The sequence below is a fragment of the Varanus komodoensis genome, unplaced genomic scaffold (genome assembly GCF_004798865.1).
Source record: "Varanus komodoensis strain SLA01 unplaced genomic scaffold, ASM479886v1 scaffold10, whole genome shotgun sequence".
Taxonomy (NCBI): domain Eukaryota; kingdom Metazoa; phylum Chordata; class Lepidosauria; order Squamata; family Varanidae; genus Varanus; species Varanus komodoensis.
Window position 1 is genome coordinate 23,430,179 of NW_025335269.1, and position 25,574 is coordinate 23,455,752.

The 25,574-nt window shown below is 38.7% G+C and overlaps 1 protein-coding gene across 1 annotated transcript in view; it reads left to right on the forward strand.

Annotated features, from left to right (window-relative positions):
• Positions 1-16,609: 16,609 nt before the first annotated feature.
• The window catches only part of TOPAZ1 (testis and ovary specific TOPAZ 1), a 47,537-nt gene continuing 38,572 nt past the window's right edge, over positions 16,610-25,574 (forward strand). Inside the window, exons 1-4 of the mRNA XM_044419145.1 lie at positions 16,610-18,891; positions 22,096-22,163; positions 23,659-23,786; positions 24,646-24,713. Of these exons, the coding sequence (XP_044275080.1) occupies positions 16,838-18,891; positions 22,096-22,163; positions 23,659-23,786; positions 24,646-24,713 (2,318 nt within the window). The 5' untranslated portion in view covers positions 16,610-16,837. The remainder of the gene's footprint in view (positions 18,892-22,095; positions 22,164-23,658; positions 23,787-24,645; positions 24,714-25,574) is intronic.

Here is a 25,574-nt window from a genome sequence, read left to right on the forward strand (position 1 = left end):
AGAGCTCAAATGTTCAAAATGTTACAGATGTAACATTACTAATTAGGAAAAGCCGCAACCTTAAAAATCCAGAATAAGCATCAGGCAGTATCGCCCAATGATATTTTAATCAGGACGTTCCCTGTCCTTTTTCTGAGGCTACGCTTCTCTCCTGTTCTCATATTATCTATCCTTTATTTTCTATCCTTGGAATTTGGTAATGATTACAAACCCTGCTTTGTCACATACACTTGACAACTGACACACAGCATGACAGTTGTCATGGATGAGAAAAGGCTGTTAAATTCATCTGGATGACAACCTGGGGTCAGCCCCTAGGCTCTGAATAACTGAAAAGTGGGGCGGGGAGTCCTCCTGTGTCTCAAAATTGTCAAATGCTTCATTTACTAATTTGTGATGTGCACAAATGGATGAATGTGTTTCTCACTGTACCATTATACCATCTAGCAAAATTATAGCCAACAGAACAGGCTTCAACAGAATTCATATGGCAAGACCACCCATAGCAAAATGATTTTTAAAATGGGGGGAAGAAAATTACAGTATAAAGAACTAGTGCCAAAAAGTACAAAATATTTAAAGGGTGTAGCATCGGAATTAGTGACAGATTTTATTTTCCTGGGCTCCAAGATCACCGCAGACAGGGACTGCAGCCAAGAAATTAAAAGACGCTTGCTCCTAGGGAGGAAAGCTATGGCAAATCTAGACAGCATACTAAAAAGCAGAGACATCACCCTGCCAACAAAAGTGCGTATAGTCAAGGCTATGGTTTTCCCAGTTGCAATGTATGGCTGTGAAAGCTGGACCATAAGGAAGGCTGAGCGCAAAAGGATTGAGGCCTTTGAATTGTGGTGCTGGAGGAGACTCCTACGAGTCCCTTGGACTGCAAGGCGATCAAACCAGTCAGTCCTAGAGGAGATCAACCCTGACTGCTCTTTAGAAGGCCAGATACTGAAGATGAAACTCAAATACTTTGGCCACCTAATGAGAAGGAAGGACTCCCTGGAGAAGAGTCTAATGCTGGGAACAATAGATGGCAAAAGAAGAAGGGCATGGCAGAGGATGAGGTGGCTAGATGGAGTCACTGAGGCAGCTGGTGTGAGCTTGAGTGGACTCCGGGGGATGGTGGAGGACAGGAAGGCCTGGAGGAATGTTGTCCATGGGGTCACAATGGGTCGGACACAACTTTAGGACTAACAACAACAACAAAGTATCAGAATAATGTTTGCATACGCACTTGTATAAATAAAAACAACATGGAGTCTTGTGACACTTTTAACAGACTTCAGGTGCCATCCTTTTACAGTACCATGTTTAGACAGAAGAAAGCAGGGTTGGGGGAACCCCAGCCAGCATCTCCTATGTTGGCTGTGGAATGCTAGGAGTTGCATGATGTCTGCATAAGATTGCATCCTTATTGCTGAATAAGCTCTTGTGGCCTGGAATCTGGGTTTTACAATACAAGAATTATTTTTAGTTATCAAGTTACAATTTACAAGAGTTAAATTTGGGGTCAGGGTTTCCAAGTATGAACACAATATTACTCCTGTCTTTGTCAGTAATGTTCCCTTCCATTGTAAAATGATAATTCATCTAGCAGTGATATAGGAAGGCAATATTTCTCTTCTGTTCTATTCTTCCTTTCTGCTTCAAGTGAATTCAGCACCTGCTGCTCCACCTTGCTGGTATCTCTCTTACTTTCATTTTTTTTATACTTCGCATACCACCCCTCAATGAGAGCTGTTTCTCACCTTGCTTTCCTCCTCCAGATGAAAATGAGTGGACCCCTCCAACACACAATTCAACCCCAGGATCTACATTAGGAGTGGAGAACCCTGGGCCATTCAGGTCAGATCCATCCCTACCTGGAGTCCCAATCCATCTCTCCAAGATTTAGCTATAAATGAAAAGAAGCGTTTATCTGGGGTGCTTTGGTCCCTGTCCCTGTCCCTTTTGCCTTTGGCCATGCCAACTCCTGAGAGTTTCTTCAATATCAAATTCAGTCCTTGGGCTGAAATTAGTTCAACATCCCTGCTCTCAGCAGGGCTGTATTCATCTCTTGAAGACAAGTAAATATTAAATACGCTCCCAACCTTAAGAAAAATTATTGGTCCATCTGGCCCAATAATGTCAGCACTTACAGGCAGCAGCTCTCCAGGGTTTCAGGCAGGATTGTTTCCTACTCCTACCTGGACATGCTTTGCTATTGGGTGGTCCAAAAAAGAAACGGACAGCCCCTAGGACCTTCTACGTGCAAAGCATGTACTTTACTACTAAGCTGTGGCACCTCCCTATATAGCAAGGTGCTTTTGTATAGAAAGCCATGCTGGCTGGGGTTGATGGGAGTTGAAGTGTAGTACATCTGAAAGGTACCAGGCTGTGGGAGGCTGCATTAAGGATTTATTTATTTATTTAGGATTTTTCTAGGCCATCCAATCACTTCTATTTCGGGACAGCTCACAACAATCGATCTCTATCCTAAACAATAATAAACTAGATATTCCATGACAGAAATATATAAATTAATAAAATAAGTTAGATTAAAATAATTAATAAATAATTTTTATCATTAAAATATTGGTTGAATAAAAAGGTCTTGACCTGGTGCCAAAAAACATACGAAGATGGCGCCAGGTGGACCTCTCTAGGGAGTGTATTCCACAGACCGGGCATCACCACAGAGAAGGCCCTCCTCTAGCCCTCCTCCTTCTCTCCTAACCTCCTTCAAGGAGAGTTCCCAGAGCAGGGCCTTTGCTGCCAATAGGGGGCGAAAGGGCATATGGGGAAAAAGACATTCCTTTAAGTATCCTGGTCCCAAGCCATTTAGGACTTTATAGGTAATAACCAGCACCTTAAATTGGACCCAGATTGCAATGGGAAGTCAATGGAGCTGACAGAGGACTGGAGTTGTGTGAAAATAAAGACCGGTCCCCAACAGCATCCTGGCAGCTCTATTTTGCGCCATCTAAAGTATCCAGACCAACTTCAAGGGCAGCCCCACATAGAGCGCATTACAATAGTCCAATATAAAAATATATAAAACATCAAAATAGATAAAATATAAAATAGATATAAAATCCTTTACAGCCTCAGAAGTCAGGGAAAATAAATGCACAGTTCATCACACTATTTTCCCTATTATTTAAAAGTAGGTTTTGCACAATGGCAAATCCAGTGTAATCATATGACTAAGATTCCAAAATCCTTTAAAAATATTCACTTCTAATCAGAATATTAGTTGATTTACTCATCTGTGAACAAAGTATTAAAAAGTTTTGCTTACCTTGTCCAACAAAATAAAGCTTGGTTCACTTGCCAGCAGCTAAAGACAAATTAGGCCGATTATATTGCAAAGGACAAACAGTCTATCTAGGAATTAAAACAGTGACTGAGTATTTAGGATAAAGGAAATGAATGGCCCACATTATCCTCAGACTTTGTACAATTAAGTACCCCAGACCATACTGATATTAACTTTGAAAGGAAATTTTCAAATATTTTAGCACTCGTCCTGATTTTCATTTTCAGCTCGGGTCTGGTTTATACAAATGTTTAATAAATGGAAAACTATTTATTTGAGGATGGGGGAGTATTATATAGTTCTGAGTTGGTGCCTTTTATGTGAACAAGCAGTCTAGAAATTATTTAAATTTTTATTAACAGATGTTTCCTTTGTGCACATATTGCATATTTCCCAGTTCATTTTCTTTCCTTTGAGATGTTGTCTGGTATGCACATTTTTATCTGCGAATACTTGACAGATGGTATTTGCCACAGCAATTTGGTATATGAAACAAGAGAACACAACAGCATCAAATGGTCCTTGTAAATGCCAAGGCTATTACATTAAATCTGCCAATTTAAAAAATATATACATATTAAACAACCAGCTATGAAAGCTTGAGATCTACAAATAGGCAGTGAAGTAGTTTTGAAGTAGTTAGTATGTTCACTAGCAGTGCCAGCTGGGCAAGACACCCTCAATAGGTTTCTTTCACTCAGTGAATCTACCTTCTCACCAGCATTCTCACCAGTTGTTACTCCTCATCTTCCTTACTGCTACCATCTTCCTCCTCACCAGCACTGAGCCAGTAAGTATGTAGGCAGTGGTATCTACTGCCTCTTTCATTTCACTACCATTACCTGAGTCAGAATGTGAGGCAAGTGAAGAAGCAGGTTGCAGTGGTGAAGAGGAGAAGCAGGCTCTGGAAAGATCTTGTGGATGGGTCTTCTGCTGAGATATAGACCCACAGTAGATCCCCAACCATTATCTACAGGACTAGCATAGTAGAATCTGGAGCAGTTTTGATCCAGTTTTTATTCAAGAGTCAGAATCCCTCTCTGCATTAAGTAGATCTGGAGTTATGTATTGCCATGCTTAGAGTAAGGCCACTGAAATCAATGGAAAGAAGGTCATGACTTGTCTTATTGATTTCAAGGGGTCTACTCTATACAGTGTTCAGATGGGTTCCCATGAAATAGTCTGGTAAACCTCAGTTAACAACACTTGTTTGATACTGAAGTGGTGTAAGAATAAAACCATACCCTGCTTAGGCATTTTCTCTACATTGTCCATTGTCCTGAAGCATATTATGATCTGCTTGCTGAAAGCGAGCCAAGATATGATATCGATTTGACATTCATATAATGAACTACTAGCTTTTTGGGGGGTGGCAGAGGTATTATTGCCATATGATGTACCTATTTTAATTAATGGGCATATTTCCCTACTTGATGTATTCATAGAACATTAAGTGATTAATATAACTGAAGACAAGATTAAGTAATCATGCTAATTACAAAAGCAGTATAATGCAGTGGATGAAGTGTTATGTTTGCATATTCAAGGTTCATGTTCAAATCCTCACTCAGCCATAAATCACATTGTAGTCTTTGCCTAACCTATCTCCCAAGGTTGTTTGGAGGAGGTGGTAAAAATCAGACAACAAGCATGAAGCTCTTTGGACGCTAAAAAGTGGTAAAGGGATGATAAATAAAACATTGTACTCAGTGACAAGATTGTGACCTGTGACATAAATTAAAGCAATTCCATGCACATATTCCTGGAAAATATGTTTTGCTAACCTTGAGTTAAAAGCACTTAAAAGGGATCAGGGGTGGTTGAAATATGCAAAAAAAGCAATTCAATCTCTTGTTCTATCAGTTGATAGCTTTGTCTATTTTATTGCTCAGGTATGTTACTAGATTTAAAACTGTTTTGCATCACTTCATACATTTTTATTCTAAATTTAAAAAAGGACAGTGGACAAGAGTTTGGCAACACACTCTATAAGGCTGTTACTGCATTTAAAGCTATTAGCAATAAAAATGCAATTGTAAAGAAGTATGTGAGTTTTTAAATGATCTTTGTATTCATGTTATTAAGTGCTTCTCATAAAAGCTATGCAACAACACATTTTTTATATGGAAAGGGCATTTAAATGTTTTCATTTTATATTGCAGAAAATTATGAATGCTTTAACAGCACACCACATTTCTTATTTTTGGTTGTATGTGAAGCTGATTTGCACAGAGCAAACAATTCCTGAAAGAAATTAGAATGTACCATCTGGAGTAAAATTCTCTCAGCTTAAAATAGGGAGGGTGGGCTTTGTTGGAAACCTGTAGGTTGCTATAGTGTAAAGACTGGTGTGTATGCCTGGGAGAGATTCACGCCTTTGTCTGTTTTGCAGGTTCATAATTAAGCAATGCAGACACAGCACTGTACAGCTATTCTGGTTAAAGAGAGCAGCAGCCTTTTGTTCACAGATGCAGGTCCTGTGCTTCCAGAGAATTGCTGTAACTGAAGATAAATGTACTGGATGAGCTAAATGTACAGTTGCACCAGCATGCCATTACAAATCCTGACATACTAGCATTCCAACACACGGTAGGTATTCAGATACCACAGATAGGCTGGTACAAAAGCTGCGAGTCAAATGAACTATAAAGTTACCGGCTGGCTACAGCCATCTCTCACCTATTCATCAATCAATACTGTAGTTGCTGAGGTACAGGCACTGCACCCTGGAACCTCAAAACAAATACAATTGTGGTTGTGTGGTTTTTTAATACTTCCAGCCCCAAGCCTGCATTTTTTATTTTTGATAGCACACAACTTCATTTTTGGGGCTTCAAAAATTTGTATAAATAGGCAGTGGACAAAAAACAGTCATGATCATAGCAAGAAGAGGAAGAAAGGACAGATTCCTCCATGAAGGACACATGCCAGCTGAAGCATTGGGAGGTGGGGAGTCTGATAGTCTGTTAGGAACTCCATGGATTGTTTAGAGAAACATCAACCCATCAAGACTTATTCACAGGGTGGCTTAGCATGATGAAATTTAAGGAACTTAAACTTCCTTAAGTTTTGGGAATTGATTTTGGACAGGAAAGCTTACTTGATACCTAAGCTAACTTAACACTTTCTTCTACCTCATGAGGAGCAGACCATGTTAATCTTGTGAGGGCTTGTACCTTGTGCTGGGCACTCGAGACAGGTTAGATTCTGCTGGTGTACCACCAACCCTGCTGCCCATTAGATTGCCTGCCTGAGCTGATGGAGGTGGTCTTGGACCTCCAGCATGATGGTTCTGGGAAATCTCATCTTCCAAACTGAGGCTGCTTTATCCAAGGAAGCTCAAGACTGTGTGTCCACCTTAACCACCATGGGCTGTCTCAACATTTTACTGATCCAACACATGTAAAAGGACAAACCCTTGACATTTTCTCAAATGATCAGGAGAATGGAGATCTGAAAGTGGGAGGGAACATTGTAAGGGAACATTAACTCCCTTATCATGGTCAGACCACTTCCTTTTGAACTTTAGGCTTTCGGCTACTTTCGCCCCTTTGCAAGGGTGGTGGACCTATGATCCACCCCCCCCGCCCCCAAGGAGCATGTTGGTTTCCAAAGGGCTCTGGGAGAGTACCTAGCTGATATGGCTGGCACTCCTGCTGAAGCCCAGGTCACTCTGTGGAATATGTCGATGGCCTGGGCAGTTGACACAATTGCACCCAAGTGCACCCTTGCTTTGAGCTGAGCTCGACCAGCATCTTAGTATACACCTGAGTTGAAGGCAGTGAACAGAGGAGACAGCTAAAGTGCAGGTGGAGGAAAACTCGTGCTGTGTCCAATCAAACATGAGTCAGAGCTCCTTACTGAGCCTGCTCCATGGCAGTGAGGGTGGCAAAAAGATAGTTCTTTTCCACCAGCATTGTGTCATCTCAGTGCCATCCAGCAGACCTTTTCCAGATGCTTCATGGCCTATTATAATCTAAGCCAGAGTGGGGAAGCTATGGGATCCTTGGTAGTTCTTTGTGGTGAATTTGCACCGTGCCCTGAAGACAAAGTTGCTCAGATTCATCTTCAGTTGCACACTGAAATTAATGTAGTTTCATTAGCTAAGGTATCCAGAGCAATGTCTAGTCCAGTTTGACAGGATGAGTTTGTTTTTGATGCCTGAGGCTATGGACATGGAGCTTGGTCAAGTCTGGCCTACCACCTATGTGCTGGACCCTTGCCCATAAGACCTTATTAGTAGAATCAAAGAAGGGATCTATCTGTACCTGGGTCCAAGAGGCTATACATGCCTCTTTGAGATGCCTCCTGCACTTAAGCCACTCCTGAAAAAGACTGACCTGGATGCAGCGAATGTTAATTACATGCTCGTTGCAAACATTCCCTTCTTGGGCAAGTTGTTTGAGTGGGTGGTAGCTGAACAACTTCAAGCACTCCTGGATGAAACAGACTATCTAGATCCATTTCAATCAGGCTTCAGGCCTGGCTTTGGAAGAGAAACTGCCTTGGCCACTATATGGAAGACCTTTGCCAAGAGAAATATAGAGGGAGGTCAACCCTGTTGGTTTTCCTGGACCTCTTAGTGGCTTTCAATACCACTGACAATGGTACCCTTCTGGATAGGCTGGCTGGGCTAGGAGGTACTGCATTGTGGTGATTCTGTTCCTACTTGTCCAAGTCAATTCCAGAAGGTGGTGCTGGGAAATTATTGCTCTGCGGCATGACAGCTATTCCATGGGGTACTATTTTATACCCTATACAATTTAACATCTACATGAAACCACAGGAAGAGGTTATCCAGAGGTATAACTCAACTCTACCTCTGTTTTCCATCAATTCCAGGTGAAGCAGTTGCTGTTCCAATTCAGGGTCTGGGCATGGTAATGGACTGGATGAGGGCCAACTAACTGAGGCACGAACAAGACAAGTCAGAGATACTGTTGGTGGGTGGACTGTCTGCCCAGGTGAGAATTATTCAACCTGTTCTGCACTTCCCTTGAAGAATAAGATTTGTTGTTTAGGGCTGCTCCTGTCACTTTAGTCACAAGTGGACTCAGTGGAATGGAGCACCTTTTATCAGCTGAGACTGATATTGACTATGACCTTACCTGGACAAAAAGAGCCTAATAACAGTAATCCACACTCTTGTAACCTTTTGTCTAGATTACTGCAATATGCTGTACATAGGACTGCATTTGAAAACGGTCCAGAAATTTCAACTAATCCAAAAGAGGCCAGAGAGCCTATCACCCCAGTCCTCTTTCAGCTGCACTGGCTTCCAGTTGAACTCTGGGCCCAATCCAAAGTGCTAGTATTAACATTTAAAGCCCTGAACAGGTTTCGGCCAAGTTATCTGAAGGAACGCCTCATCCCTTGTATACCTACCCAGGTCCTAAGGTCATCCTTTTGGAGTCCTTCTCCAAGAACCTCTAAAGGAAGTAAAAAGAGGGTGGGCCATCAGGAGAAAGGCCTTTTCAGTGGTGGCATCCCAACTATGGAACAAGCTCTTTAAAGAGGTCCATGTGGTGCCTACTCTCTATTCATTTTGGCATCACGTAAAAAACTTATTTTCCCAGAGTTTTGTTAACCCTTAGTTTTAATATTTCATTTAACCTCATATTCTGTACTGCTGCTGCACCTCTGTGCTGGTTAAATTGCAATTGCTGTGGTTTTTGTTTTATATGTTCAATTTTTAACTTGTTAACAGCCCAGAAAGCCTTTGGCTGTTGGACAGTATAAAAATGAAATAAGTATTTTAAAACTTTTGTCAAGCATTCTCTACACCTTGATGTGTTTTTATTATAGACATCATTGTCTACAAGAGGAAAGGATACAACCCTAAATTACTTTCTCTCTTATCTAGAAGAGTTCTGTTTTATCTGAGCTGTGCAAACAATGCCATGTACATCAGAAGTATTTTTCCCATGGACTGGACATTAGCCAGTTAGTGAATTGTCAGTCAAATGCAGGAAGCTTGTGGGAGACAGTAAGATGGATTACATATGCAGAGAGTTCTAAGCAACTCCACAGGGAGGCTTTCTTTCCTGTCAGACACTCTAAATGCATTTTATAACCACCACACTAATGTTTTCAGGAAGATTCCCTGTTTCATTGGAGGCTACATTTACCTTGCTAATTCTAGAAGCAGAATGTCCCTGCAGAAAGAGACACATTTGCATCCAACATGAACATTTCAAGACAGAAACACTACACATAAGTAACATCATATTCTTACAATAACATCAACACAAAACGATTTACATTCTGAGAAAAGGAGTGGTTTTAAAAATTATGGGTGTTTATTTGTGTCTTCAAGTCTAACATCCAGCAAGCTCCCTATCCCATGAAGCTGATATGAATACTGCAAGAGAGCAATCCTTTCCTAGTACTGATGTTCAATTAATTCAAATCAATGAAGCAAGAGCACCTGGCCACAATGAGATGGGGACAGAAGAGAAGAGCACAGGTTTCATATACTCTCTCCTGAACGCATGTGACAGCAGGGAGGAACGTTGAGCTCAATCCTATGAGCATATGTACTCAATCCAGTGGCAGGACAAGTTTTCAAATCAATAGAATCTGGATTATAAGATAATATACACATACACTTGACTGATATTCAGAAAGTTTATTAAAGAGCAAACACTGTGTTTTTAAAGACCAAGATTTTATGTTAAAAAGATCAATACAATAAGATAATAAAAAGATCTTTATACAATAAAAAGATCTTTATACAATCAAATGATTGTATAAAGATCAAGACTGTAGTGTAAACAAATTGTATGTTTACTGATTTTTAAAAAGAATATTGTGGCCAACATGCAATAGTATTCAGAAGAAAGCAATATGCAGCAGGAGGTCCAACCTATCCTACCGTTTATGTTTCCATGAAACCTCACATGAATGACCAAACAGAAAATGGGAAATTACATATAGTAAGAAGATAGACTGAAATTTAGCTTTGCCACAAGAAAAGTTTGCAGGATTCCTGCTGTGTACTCAAGAAGTTTTAAAGTCATAAGCTCTTTGAAACACCTCATGGTTTAATCTATTCACTGAGTAATCAGTAATGGTTTAATGTATTCAAACACTGTGTACAAATGGAGTTTAAAGCAAAATTAATCACAACCAGAATAAATCTACATTTCAATATACTATATATTTCACACATCTTTCTATACTTGCTATTTAATAGGCATGCTATATATGTCTATACAGATATAAGTCTCACTCTATTCAATGGGGCTTACTCCAAGGTAAGTGGATCTAAGACTACAGTCTGATTCCCTGCTTAATTTTAGCTAAATTGTATTAAACTGAGAATTTTATTGAACAGCACTATACAAATAGCCATAATAAATAATTCACAAGCTATTAAAATGTAACTGCAAAGGAATTCTTTTCTTTACCACAAATTCACAAACAATATGTTGAGTTTATGCTGTTTCCTGTCTATCTTTTAATCCATCAAAATCAAGAAGCCATAAGCTTATTATGCTATATAAAAAAGAAACAGATTCTACAGCAGGTGCTTCCTGCTGAAACACAAAAGGGATAAAGAATATAAATCTAATTTCCAATGTTATAACCTAGGGGTGATATTCTGTCATTTCTGATGCCATCTGCACTAAAACTTAGTTGAAGTAGAACTGTATTACACTTGATCCTACAGAGTGTGTCCAAGTGTTTGCATTCTTGCACAAATGAAATGTGTTAATGGCAGCCTTCCGGCAAAGCAAATGCTTATTCTGTGCCCTTCAAAGGGTTTGAGAGTGATCCTTACCCTGCTGTCTTCATCCTTAATTGGCCTCCACTGTGGGGAGCAATTAAAAATAAATGGTAGCTTGCTGAGCTGCTGGGAGGGATGTTCTGCAATTCTGAACATGAACATCCCTTACACAGGTCCAGTGTCTCTGTCATAGATGGGCAAAAAGGAAAATAAAAAGCAAGCAATGGTAAATACAGTTTCTATACAAAGTTATCCCTCCCATCTGGGTAGCACTTTAAAATGGGAATTGCTTTGCCTTTAAAAGCGACATTCAAAGTGTGTATCTAACAAACGATAACTAAGTCTGCAAACTAAACCTATATACTTGTAACCAAATTGTTTTTATCTGTTAAACCTTGCCTCCATTTCTTATTTTGTGCATATCAAATTTTAGATTTTAGGCTCCTCAGGTCAGGAGGCTTGCCCTCTTGTGTACTATAATGCACCCCACAGATATATGCTAAAAAAAATCTAAGCTGGCAGGAATCTTACATGAAAATTAGTGGCTGCTTAAATTAAGGTATTCTTCATCTTGCGTAGGCCTCAAAGAGCTACTAAACTATAGCTATTAAATGCATGGCTTAGAATTAAAAAAGCCACACACACACAGAAATTTCAAACTCAGTCATGAACTCATCAGTGGCCTTAGGCAATCCATTATCCTTGCACATTACCCTCTGCATAATGCTGGCCTATCTGGCATAATAAAGAACGAAATAATAAAGTTTTAAAAAGGAATACTTAGTATTTATATCATACTTTTTCTTATGTGCTATTATTTTAGACTACAGCTAAGGACAAGAACTGACAACTTTAACCCTTCAAGGTTCTGAAAATAAATAACGTGAAGCCATTTTCTGTTCTTCCTGAGGTTAGTATCTATGAATCTATACCTAACTAGTATTAATTTTTTTAAAAAAAGTTTCCCTTAATCTCAAATCATGCTACATTTCTAAAGATCTTAGAGATCCAAGCAGCAGTGAGAATACAAAATTAGCCACTGTAAAATCTTGTAAAATATTCGCTGAAATAAAAATATTTTAACACTCCTAAGGAATTGCAGCCTGAGTTCCCAGAAGGATGATATACAGGAACTAATAAATTATCATCAAGGAGTTCCATAGTTCGAAGATATACCCTGATTTATACAAAGTATCATTAAAATACTCATAAGGATAAGTTACATATAGATACATAATTTTGACTGATTTTGCATTTTATTAAGGCATAGTACATTTGAAAGCTCATTTTAATTTTTTACCATTTTGAGTAATTACTACATGACTCATTAGAATGAACTTTCACATGCCATACCAGTGCAACACCATCTAGTGGTGGACTCAGGGAAATACTAAAGGAAGCCTTGAAACAAAAATGTGGACACAGCTCTTTGAAGTGCTAGTGACTATAGAAAACACGGTATTCCCAAATTTGAAATAATTCAGACATAAATGGCTCCTTTAGCCAAAGCTATCTTATTGGAAATATTAAAATAGGTTCTAAGGGATGAAATGAGTATATGCCTTATGTTCTTCCGTTAAAATGCCTGGACTGGAGCTATTTTGCACTCCTTAATACCCATAAAGCACTTCAAAATCTTATACTCAGCCAACAACAGCAAAGCAATTACTAAGAACTCAAAATGCAAGGTGCTATGCATGTTTATTTGGGGATTTTTGTCCTGTACAATTACGACATCTCTGGATGGCTTACAAACAGAACCTATAATAATCCACGACTGAGAATAAAACATGATTAAAATATTTAAACTTTAAAATTATGGGAAAATAAAAAGGGTTTGACCTCACACCAAAAAGCATATAGCATTGGCGCCAGGCGGACCTCTGTTAGCTGATTCAGCTGCTGGAGTGGAACTCAAGATCATCCAACAAAATAGATTCAGGAGACAAAATGAAGAACTTCACACAATACATAATTCACTTTTAGGCTGAAAGTTACTAATGGTCCCATGGTCAGCCATAGAGTTTTGTGGGTTAGTGGGAAATTTTACCATGGGTCTCTAGGATCTAAATCTAACACTCAGATGCCTATATCATTCCCTTGCCACCAAGGCAATGGCCATTGCTTTTGAGGGTCATGCATTTTTCATGCTTAAAGTCTCTAGATAAAAAGGTGTTAGAGAACTCGTTACTGTTCTTGCTTCCATCAACTATCACAGTTGCCCCGCCTTGAGGTCCATTGTAGGCAGAAAGGCAGGAAAGCAATTCCAAAAGCTAAATAAAACACATATTGGCCATCATTACAGGCATTATTCCAGCATCTACAAAGTCCTATGTCCTCTGCATGGAGCAAACTCTTCAACACAGCTATAAAAGGCAGAATCAGGCCTTCTCACCCAACAGCCTGGTAATTGTCACGTGAGCGCTTTAAAAGTAGTTCAAAATTAAATAACCAGTAGCTAAGAAAGCTATGGCTTAACGTCTTTGCACTTTTTAAAAAAGTAAAATGCAATTGCAAGGCTAGCTTCCAGTCCCCAGCAAGACGGATTAGGGGAACTGAAAATGCTGCGAGGAAAAGTGTGCGCGCCTTCCCGACCCCGGGGCAAAATCCCTACGCGCCATTTTGTGACTCCCGTTTTATACGCCCCTCCCTACGTCCGTGGACAATCAATTTATCTGCGAAGTCCTGAAGTGCTTTTGATTATAGTACTAAAAGCTCGAGGGAAAAAATCCCCCCTCCCCGAATTCAACTGACGTCTACTCAGGAGAGGAGCAGAGGCTTACAGCAGCGGTAAGGAGCGGGAAAGGGTCAGCGGAGAGAAAGCCTCCAAGCCACCCCTCCACTCAAGACCACGCGCCCTCGCGTGAGGAAAACCGGCCAACCCCTTCAGCGTGTCGGAAGCGCCTTCTTTATACCTCCGCTCCCCAGGCGCCTGCGTGCGACCGCCGCCTGGAGGCAGCGTCTTGCCGCATATTTATTGCACCAGGCCCAGCGGACCCGCCTTTTCAGGCATGTGAGTGGGAAGAAGTGGCGGCTGGTGGCGACTGGTGGACCTGGAATACTCGGGGGGGTGGCGGTGGGGAGCTTAGTTTAGGTCCCGCGGACTTAGTGGGGGCCGCGCAGTGGTAATTGAGCGGCAGGGAGGGAAGGTGCCTGTGTGCAGGTGCAACTCTGGAGAGTCGCGATTTTGCTGGAAGCTTAATCCCAGTTGCGTTTCTCAGGCTGTCGAGAGCGTAGCATTCCGAGTGGAAAGGCTGTGTAGGCGAGTGGACTTGCTTTTTCATGTTCCCTCAAAGGAGTTCAGCCCCTGCCTCACTTTCCTTAAGCTCAAAGCACCTCGCTCGTTGGAATCCTAGGGAAAAAGGGGCAGATAACTGGTGCTCGAAGACAGGTTTACTTCTGTCTCGTGTCCCTAGTTTGAATATGTCTCCGTTGCAGTTTTCTAGAGAGGAGCTAAACCTTGAGGAGTTGCTGTAGCTTGAGTAGAGTGGTAGACCTTCACCTGTAGTGTTTAAGTGGTCTTTCTCGTTTTGGTTTTGGCTTTTTTTCACGAGTGTATATATATATATATCGCTTGAGCCTCCTTGAGGCACAATAAGAGGAAGGCTAGGGAAGTTATTTTCATTTGTAAATTAAAAGGGATTATGTGCGTGTAGTTCTAGGGAAGGTTCTAATTGATTTTATGAGCTGTGCTAATGTAAGCAGATAACCTCGTTTGGTTTGGAATATGTTTTATGTATTGCTATTAAAGAGCAATTGGTCTGCTATTGAGCCTCAAGGTTCTGCAGAGTCAGAAGAGTAAATGGAAGTGTGCATCCTTTTGCTTGTTGTCAGAAATAGGGATGGAAACACAGATTGGGCAGCAGAAGTCAGTATAGCTAGCTCTCAAAAATAGCTTCATTTTTTGTCATTTTTGGGGAAACCTACTAATTTAAGCAAACAACTTACTCCTTCTGAAGTACCCTTAAAGGAAAAGCGACGAAGAAACTAGAGACTGCTGTATAATAGAAGGGAGGGTGGGAAAGGGGGTACAGTGATAGTGGGCTGTAATGTTGTAGACATGAAACTAGAAGAGGTGGAAGTTCTTATGAAAATCTAAGACTACTGTCTAGAGTGCGGGAACAGAATCATGATGTTGCTTCTAGACTAGTTTTGCCAAGTAAGTTAGCATCATAGGTTAGAAAGAAAGGAAGTAGCACCTCAATGGAGGTGGGGTCCCATAAAAAGGATACGGTTCCAGAGAAAAGTTGCTCAAGTTTCTTGCTAGAATCTAAACAAAAAGTTAGAAGTACAAAGAGAAAGTGTATTTCTAACTTAGGGTCTGACATACTAAGCTTAAACCTTTCTGAAAGTAAAGAAGGAAGGGGTATTGGTTGCTATGAATCTCAGCAACAGAGTCCTGGGAAAGATGCAAAGAGCTCAGTGAAGGTGAAGTCATCCTCTGTGCCACACCTTCCAAGTAGTAATCTTGTGGAAGGATCAGAGAGTCCAGTGAAGAGCTGCAGGATAAGGTCTGAAAAACCTCAGGCACAGAAGAGAAAAAGAGAAAACTCTCCTGTGGCACTGACAAAATTGCAGGAAGATGTAGATGCTGCAGAACAGAAAAGTCACTGCTTACCAAAGCATGTAACAAATGTTGCAGAACTTACAGAGTGTAGAAGCACTGTAGAAGAAGGAAGGTATAGGATGGTAACCAGAGCTTTTTTGAAATCAAAGATAGGTAAAGGTGATAGTGAGAAGTTGATCTGGAGGCCAGAGGAAGCTGTTAGTGAGATTACTGAGTGTAGGCACAGGATCTTTAACAAAAAATTGGCTACAGAACAAATGGTGTATTGTGTCCCCAGAGAGGATCTGTTAGTTACCAGAGTTAGGGGTACTAGAAAGAAACCATCAGGTGGAAAGCATAAAATTGTGACTACAACTGAACTTAAAGAGATCAAAATACCTAGTAAGGATGCTTACTCATTCTTATTTTGTATATTTGTTTGTTATGCTTTTACACTTGGGCATCTGTTTTCCTGGCCTTTATTTCTTGATGGCTCGAGTCAGTAAACTTCACTAGCTTTTCAGATTTAATATAAACATGGTAAACTTGCAGAAATACAGAGTACAAACTAGACACCCTTGTAATTCTTGCTGAAACACTTAAAAGCAAAATTCTTGCAAGACACAGACTGTTAAGTCAGGCTTTAAAAGTAATCTCTTAACAGGACATAAAAATCTTGGATGAGTACTAGGAAGAACTGCTTTAAAATGTTTTAATGGACTAAAAAAAGTTATTTGTAAGTGTATTGCTATATTAACCAATGTCAACCATAGTGTTTCAGAACTTGTGTTTATATTTATAATACCACTTCCTATGCTAGCCATTATTGCAGTTCTGATTTTTAAGGACACCTTTATGAAATGCATGTATGAAAATATAAATATATTTTATAGGGACGTATTGCCTTGTTTACTGGAGTTACTTTACACATTAGTTACATGGTTATATTTTGTTTGTTTAATCAGGACAACCATCTGAAATTTCAAGTGTGCTGCATGGAAAGCTGCTAGAGACTGATTTGAGCACTTCTCAAAATGGCAGTAGACAGAATCTGCTAGAACAGATTGATTGTCTTCCAATATCTCAATCCGATGAGACTGATAACAACGATCCTGTTAGTCTTTGTTTTCAGAGAAAGACTGAAGTCTATTGCAACACTTCCCCTTTTCCTATTTCACAGCTTTTGGATATAAAAACTGAAAAGAAAGTGGAAAATAGTACACTGGAAGTACACCATGATGAAAAACCTCAATGGTTTACTATGCATAATGTCTTTCCCTATAGAATAGAAAGAATTCCAGTAGTGAGATTGCTTGACTGCTATCATATTAAAGCACTGTTAAATTCTACAAGTGTCAAGACAATTCAAAGCTATAAAGTTCATTGTGGATCCCTGCATTTTACACTTGGTCAAGGGAAGAGTCTTTCTTCCAGTACAGGTATGGGACAGAATGATATGAGTAGTGGCCCTAACATAATGCAACCTGAATTTCCAAAAAGAAGCATTTTGGTTGAAAAGGGAATGTGCCAAAATACTAAGAATTCAAGATGTCAAAGCAGGAAGCAATTCAAGGAAATTAAGTGGTGTGTGAACTTGAAAAATTCAAGCAAAAAGACAAAAATGTCAACAGACCTAGAAGAATCAACAGTTCAGGAAATTCTCTCCAATTTGACTATAAACAACAAATGTGGGCTACAAATTGAAGATAAACCTGCCATGGCAGATTCTTCAACAACTTTGGAAACAATAAATTATAGTGAATTGACTTCTTTAGCTTTACTTGCCCATACATCTGATTTCATTCCAGAGCAGCCTTCTCAAAAACAGCTTTTCAATTTGTCTAGCAATGAAAAGGTGAGTGCAGTACACTTTGTCACATGCAATGCTGCTGGCTTTCAAAAATCTAACGTTCTCCCAAAAAATGCCCTAGAATTAAAGCACATAGAGCCGCAAATTCACTTTAGCAATGAAGTAGGTGACAGTGATTCCATAATGGAGACAGTGGTGAGTGAAACAATTATTAGCTGCAACAGTGATGTTGCTGGCTGTATGAACAGAGGAAAAAGAACACCTAAAGAAAAAGAAGTAGGTAGTGTTGTGAGAAAATTGCAGCTATATAGCTGTCAAAGAGCAGTCCCAATTTCTGGTAAAAAAGTTTGGCCACGTGACTCATGTGCCAGAACTACTTTGTGGGTTGATAAAAATCATGTATCTGACTCAGAATTTTTAAGAGGTACTGATTTGGTAGTTAACTCTGGGCAGCAACCTAAGCCATTGACAGGTACTAGTAAAACTTCTGCAATTACTTTAATGGATCATACAGCAGTTTCTTCTAATGAAAGCCCAAATTCAATAACTCTATCTCATACATACAAGGCTCCCTCAGCTATTGCTAGTGAGAACAGTTTTTCCTCTATGCATAGGGAAATACCTAAACAGTGTACATCTAGTAATAAAACAGTGAAGAAATCAAAAGTAGCTTCAAATTCACTAGTGAAAGATGCTAAAAAAAAAGGAAATATAACAAACAGGACTACTTCCATAGATACTCAGAATGGTGCATTTGCAGATAGCAGAAGAAACAAGATAAACTATCAGAAGACCTCTATAGCTGAACAGGAACTACTATTGAAGACATTAATCACAGGGAACTTGCCGAACTTCAAAATACCTTTACTGAAGGATAAAAATGAATCACGAAAACTAGATTACACTAGATTATCGGAAAGGGATACTTGCAGTCCTTTGAACATGCTAGATGATTCTATGGCTTCTGTAAAGAAAGTCAGAACTAAAGAGACTTCATCTTGTGTAAAATCTAAGCATCATTTCCACTCTGAACAGTTTAATGATACTAACATTCCGGAGGACTATGCAGACCATCTCAATGATGTTCCTGATAGACTTTCTAAAGAGAAAAGTGTTTGTAATAAGGGTGTGGGAATTTCCCATGAGAATGAACTGGAGCTGTCAACTTTGGAAGATAGGTCTGGCTCTTTGAGTACTGGACATATAGAGAAGCAAATGCTACCATTAGAAACTAATGCTGAAAGTAATTACACCAATAACTGTACAAAGGACAAAGTTAACTTCTGTACAGATGTTCTTAAGGCTTATGAAGAGGATGTTCTTGTGATTGATGTAATTCCGGATGATCCTGATCTGTTCGGTGACATTGATGAACAAGAAGCTGCAAATGTAAATAAGCTGTGTACTAAAAATGTTAATACCAACATTTTCTCCAAAGAAAAGCTAGAGTTAGAACCAGAATTTCCTCAGCTTCCAAGGAGCAAACATTTGAAATGCTATTCTAGGTAGGCATGTTCTCTTGAAATACTTGTATATCTGGTATCATTAAAACTAACTAAAGGATAAGTGTATAAAGCATAGTCCAATTCACTGAATATTTGGGAGTTTATAGATAGTGTCAGACGGTAATAGTCGAGAATTCCTTAAAGGAATGGAGAACCTTTTGGGCCGGGGGCTGAATAGGTTCTGGACAAGCAGGTCAGAGGCCACAAACCAGCAGTGCACAGGACCATGTTACTACTCACGTAGTCCCAAAAATGATTGTCCAGGCCCCTTCCCCTGAGGGGCTGTTACAGCTTGGGGAAGGTCATCCTTTCACTCCTTTGTTGTGATACACTGTGGCAGTTTGGTTTTAAATATCTCCATTGGCATTAATAGAAGCTTTTAAAAGGCATTATTGTAATGTAGGATCAAGGGGAAGAGATCCCTTACCTATCTAACTGATTGGAAATAAAAGTAGCAAGGTTGGGGCTCCTATGCACCATATTCAGCCTGTAGGCCTAAGATTCTTCAGCTCTGAAACATACTCAGGTTAGAATTTGAAGTTATAAATCATGGGTGGGATCCATGGGAGCTGGGGGTTTTCTACTTTATTGCTTTTAGGCACCAGATATTAACCTAAAGATAAATGTGGAAACCTAGTTTATCAAAGAGATGGTTAAAGGGGGAAGATGAAGCATATCACACTTGGGAGCAAATTTAGGAGGAAAACAGGCCTTTTAGAAATTTAAGTGGTAGCAATAGCCTATAATTAATTTAGGACATAAGGCGATGCATGTTTAGACAGAAAATAGTCCAATGACTCCTAGCATTCTCCATCTGCTATTCTCCAAACATTTTTCTGTCTGTGCATGCATGGAGTTGCAACCTTATTTTTTAAATAGTTCCCAGAAGTACTGTATGCAATATTTAGAAGTACTTTGTTAGGTGTATTAAAGCTCTTAAATACTTGATTTCTTCTAAAGCTTATTTACAATAATGTTCCTGTTACTTAACCAGTACTCAGACTTGTGAATGTACTTGTGGAAATGTTAGGGTAATGTAAAAAATCTATTGTATCTGCATTTATTTCATACCACTTTTTTCATCTTAGCATGTGTAGGTCACTAGAATACTGCAAAATGGAAAGGGGGGACAATCTCAGTGCCATCTATAACATATTAATTATGTAAGCAGTTGTAAAAGGGCAGCTGAGCTTTAATACCTCCAAGTCTGATACTTTTCATAACTGCTTATATTTTATTGTAATCTTTATTTACTGCTTTTGTATACTCTTAGAGCTGTTAGAACTCTCAGAACGCTATGAAGTTGCAATCCTTTTGGGAGGATGTATTTAGAATGTCTAGCAGTTTTGAGACAAGTAAATTATCCACCTTGAAATAAGCAGTGAGGATGAAATACCCCTTAAAAACAAAGTTTATGTGCATCTTTAAAATAGCAGAACTTTACTATAGTACTATAATATTTATAGTATTTCAGAAAATAACTTTTAACTGAGTGATGATATATTTGTCTAGTTTTATTCTACCAATAATGTAATAAACACAACAATGAATTAACACAAAGTAACAAAGATGGTTCTAAAATACTGTTATCCAATTAAATGGGATGATCTCTTCCCTAAGTTTCAAACTTAACATTTGTTATCATTTGCATGTACGCCTCAGCCTTCAAATTAGAATGGCAAAATTGTGACCTTTTGCAACTTTAGGCACAGTTTGACTCATCGTCCTCAAATGTATTTTAGTATTTTAAAATATGCTTGCAGCTGTAAGATAGAGGGTCAGAACTGTGATCAAGACTTGGTTCTAAAACCTCAACTGTATAGATCAGATTCATGAAAACTTGCACCTGGTTTAAATAAGTGAGCAGAGAAGTGTAAGCAGTATCCATATCTTTTATGCATGCTTGAAAACATTTTCTTTTGAAATAGTCAGTGAAAATTGGCTATATGACAGCAAAAAAATAAAGCAGTGAGTCTCACCCTGTAAATAAAGTAGAACTAGGTGAAAAGGAGCACAAATGCAACAATGATAGTGATACCACCTTTTTGCTTAGGAAAAGTACAGGACATTGTTACTCACGCTTTGTGACTGGGGCAGAACAACTCTTCAGAAGAACTGTAACCTCTTAGATCTTTTACTAGTAAAAATCTTTGCCTCAGGAGTTCCAAATAACTTTTGAGACCATCTACAGCATTGTAGCAGCTTGGAAAAATTACCCTTGATCTGTTTCTCCATTCTTTTCCCTTTCAGGTTCAGGATAAGATGTTTTCAGCACTCGTCCTTGTCTAGGTTTCGCTTTTTGGTTAGCTGCTCACTTCTCATTTTTTGACCTTTTGTGTGCAATTTGGCACCTAATACCATATACAGTCTTAGAAGGGTCACAGTATGCTTCTTTTTAAAATATATATATAATTTTATTTACAAAAACTACGTAACAAAATTATACAAATAACATAAATTACATAATACATAGACTAAAACATAACAATATAGGTTAAAATATACATAAACTAAAACTATACATAACAACATAGTGCTCCCATCACCCTCAGGAGTAAAGCTTACAAAAGATCGCCGATATACCCCATGTCTCTCCAAAAATGCAGCAAATCTTTAGCTGGATATTTCCCTTTATATTTCTCTAATACATACAGTAAAAAAATCCATATGCTTGTAAAATCATTTATTTTCCTTTCCCCTCTCCTAATTTTCAAATCACATGTTAATTTGTCATTAATGGCTAAGTTCCACATTTCATTATACCAGTCAACAATGTTGATTAAATCTATACCTTTCCCATTTTTAGCGCTTAGTAATCTGGCGGCAGTAACCATAATAATAGGTTCTTGTGTTCTGTCAAATTGTGAATCCAAAAAAGTATTCAAAAGCGCAATAATCGGGCACATCAAAACTTTTCATCATTGCAGTATGCTTCTAGTTCTGCAAAATATCCTCCTCGTAGCTGGATTTTTCAGTTGTGAAGCTGAGGTATATTTGTTCTAACTATTGAAGCTGGAGGTCCCCACCCAAGGTCCCCAGAGGACCAGTGAAATACAAAGGCGTGAAGCTTGAGAGTCAAACTGTTGAGGGTGGATGCAGCACAGGGAAATTATGTACTATACTTTCTACACTTTATCAAGAATGTATGGATTTTTTCATTTAGAAATTCCTTATCTAAACTTTGTAAAATCTACTTGTTTATAGAGAGAGTCCAAATCAAGATTATGAAACAATGAAATCTGTCATAGATGCTGAGGTTTCATTGATAGAAGGTAAGAACAGGAGTAACAAGAACTAATAAAATCTGAGAGGACCAGATTCTAAATTGCTTTTAGTACACAATCCCAAGTGTGTGTGTGTGTTCTACTTGGTTTTTCCTAAATTCTAGGCACTAAGTGATGGAGTACCCTCTAAACAAAAGACATTTGTGGAATTTGGTTGTCTTTATAGCAGCAGAATTATGCCCCTTTCATCTCTAACCTTTTCAATGTGTGTTTTACTGATAATTTCTGGTGGATTAAGAAATAACAGCAGTGCTGTTGAAGTGATTCAAAAACTAGGTTTGAATTAAAGGCAAACAAGCTGCTGTTAAAAGTCTTGTCGTTAAAAGTATAATAACCCATTTTGTAACAACATAGCACCTCAAACACTAGCCCTTTTTGCATGTGCCAATGGCAGATCATGGGTAATTAACCCTTATATTTGTAGCTATGTTACTTGGCATGTGCTGCTGCTATTTTGAATATGCTTTGTAATTTCTGTATCCAGAAGTTAGGGATTAATTGATGGTTAAACAACCAAAATGATTAGCAGTTAGCTTGGTTTAGGATTAAAGCTGGCCTTATGTCTCCTAAACTAAGCCAATAAAGGTTAACCTGTATTTTGGAAAACTATGGTTAATTTGCTCTCCTTTTTCTGGAAGGTCTGAAACAAGCAGACCTGTGGCAGACCTGCTTGTTTAAACCATGTTTGTGGCAGACTGGCTTGTTTAAACTGATACTTACTTCAACCCATCTATACAACTGGATCATGTTTCAGTCAAAGGCCAAATGGAGCATATTGGTGAGGAGAGTTGAACTCTTCTCATATTTATTCGTTGCCTGGGTGGTCTGAGTGCCTGACTCTGGTCTTTCTACTGTCTTGAGTGCAGAAAAGGAGGAACCAAATAAGAAATTGCTGTGCAGGGACTGATGCACATTAACTCTTTGCAGGAGCTGTGCTGTACACCTATCTTTGTGCAGCTTGCCTCATTCTAGTAATACACTTAACTGAATCCTTCTAAAATACCGTGTCTGATTGAGAGGCAAGATAGCACAGAGTCCTGCTACATTCATAATAAAGTTAAATACTTATTTTCCCCTTTAAATATAGGTAGCTGAAACAACCAATTGTTCCACATGGTACTCACAATATTTCTTACTATTTTAAGGCAACTTTTTCAAAAATACAGAAATATTTCATAGAGACTAGTTATTGTGCATTTTATATTAAGTCATAAATTGAGCTATGCATCAGCCTATTAATGTGATAATTGCAGTTGTTTCATGGTTTGGAACACAAGAAACTACTATCCTTGATAATATATTTAATCATGAAGCTGTATCTGTTGCCATTTAGTCCAGCATAGGAATTTTGTGTTTCAGACAAGAATTATTTTGTAAGGAATTAACACTTTCTAAATAGCCATGGCAATGATATGCTCAATTTCCCAATTAAACATTCCATTCTTAATATAATTCAGTTATTCATCTTGCCTTATTCTTCCAGCTGATGAAATTAAATCAGAGTTCCTTAGTGGAATCAGTTCTATAGGAGGTACAGCAGAGTCATCTCTTGAGGATGGACAGCTAACAGAATCAGATGATCTTATAAAGAGCTCTGACATAGATAGAAAGGTAATTAAGTGAATTGAGTTTTTTGTATAAAAGGTAATGTTACAGTACGCAACATATGTGAGGGGACTTATTTTTCTGTGTAATGAGTAGCATTAGCAGCACAATCCAATGCATGTTTGTAAGCAAGTCCTATTGTGATCACTAACTTCCAAGTAGGTGTTAAACTTACCTAGAATAAGTCCCATTGAAAACACGGGGGCTTACTTCTGAATCGGAGTAAAGATTGCAGTATTGGAAATCTTTGTTGTAATACATTCAATATGTGATAAGCTGGAAACCCTTTATTGAAGCAAATCTAGCATGGTTCCTTAATTTTTTCTTCATGGGTCTTAAAAAATTTACATTGGCAAAAAATGATCAATCAAAATTAAACAGAGCTCACAGATTAGGAAATTAAGCTAAGAAACATATCTAATTTATAATAACTGTTCAGTGATGCAGTGAGCTAAATAGGGTGGCTATGGAATCTCTTTGTTTTGAGTAAAGTTTTGGTAAACACTGTTGTTGCTTTTGATTAGAAGTAAATAATCTATAATGAATGGGCAACATATCCATGGGCCATAATCACCCCAAACTTTTTATGCAACCCCAGTGCCAAATTTGGTAGCAAAATTCAGTACCACCCACAGAGAGGCACTGATTTCTCCTTAAAACATGTAAGGGCACAGGTCTTGTTTTAAAGTAAAATCATATTTCTGAACAGGGAGGAGCATGACTCTGTCAGCCATCAGCTCCCAGAACTTGCCTACCTGGTCAACCATTCTTGTTATTCCTGTAGAATATTTTGTGAACAAGAAGACTATGTCATAAAATGGAAACATGAGTTTTTATTTTAACTGAGTTGTCCTTCATTTTACAGTACAAATTGTCAGAGAAAATGCTTGCCATTAAAGAAGAAACAACAAATGTTCAGGGCATTGCAGTAACGTATGTATTCAAATAGTAATGTTAAAATAAGCCCAATTAAGTAAAGAAAGTAAGATTATCTTTTTCTCAGTTTTTTCCAGCTTGCTTTGTTTTGTTTTCTTTTGTTTTTAAGGTCAGTATTAGATAGAAATAGCAAAGATTATATGATTGGCCTGAACCTCTAAAGTCTAGCCTCTTTAAGAGAATATTCTTAGGATTGGTACCACAGCTTACAAGAACCTTCCCCTATTTGCCAGCCATCTACCTTCTGGTGGGCAGGGAGACTACCATAAAAACCAGGCCATCCTTTAGATACCCAGATCTCAAGCTTGTATATTGCTTTAATGGTTAAAGCTAGAATTTTGAGTTGTTCTGAAGAAGGAACCGGGACAGTATGTAGTTGTGTTAAAAGTGGTGAGATAATCTAGTTGGCTAGTTCTAATGTGTAATCAAAGATGTTGAATTTTAAACGAGTTGAAGTTTGTTGAGTCTTCAAAGGAACCCCTGTGTGTGATACATTGCACTAATATAATCTGGCTATAACTGGCAAGTTGTACTGTTCTGGGGGTTTCATTTGATACACCAGCAGCTGAAACAGTCTTTCAGCAGTTGAAAGACACCTTGAACCACAGATGCTAATTAGACATCAAGAGAACAGCAGGATTTAACCACAACTAGAACTGGTTAACTTTGTAAGCTTCAGATTAAGGACTTTTCCAGTCAGTTACTGATTTGAGACATCATAGAATAGGGTCAGAAGGGGCCAAGAAGGCCATCAAGTCCAACCACCTGCTGGTGCAAATCACCAGTTACACCATCCTGCTCAGATAACTGTCTTGCTTCTTGAAAGCCTCTAGGGTGGGAGAGCACAAAACCTCTCTT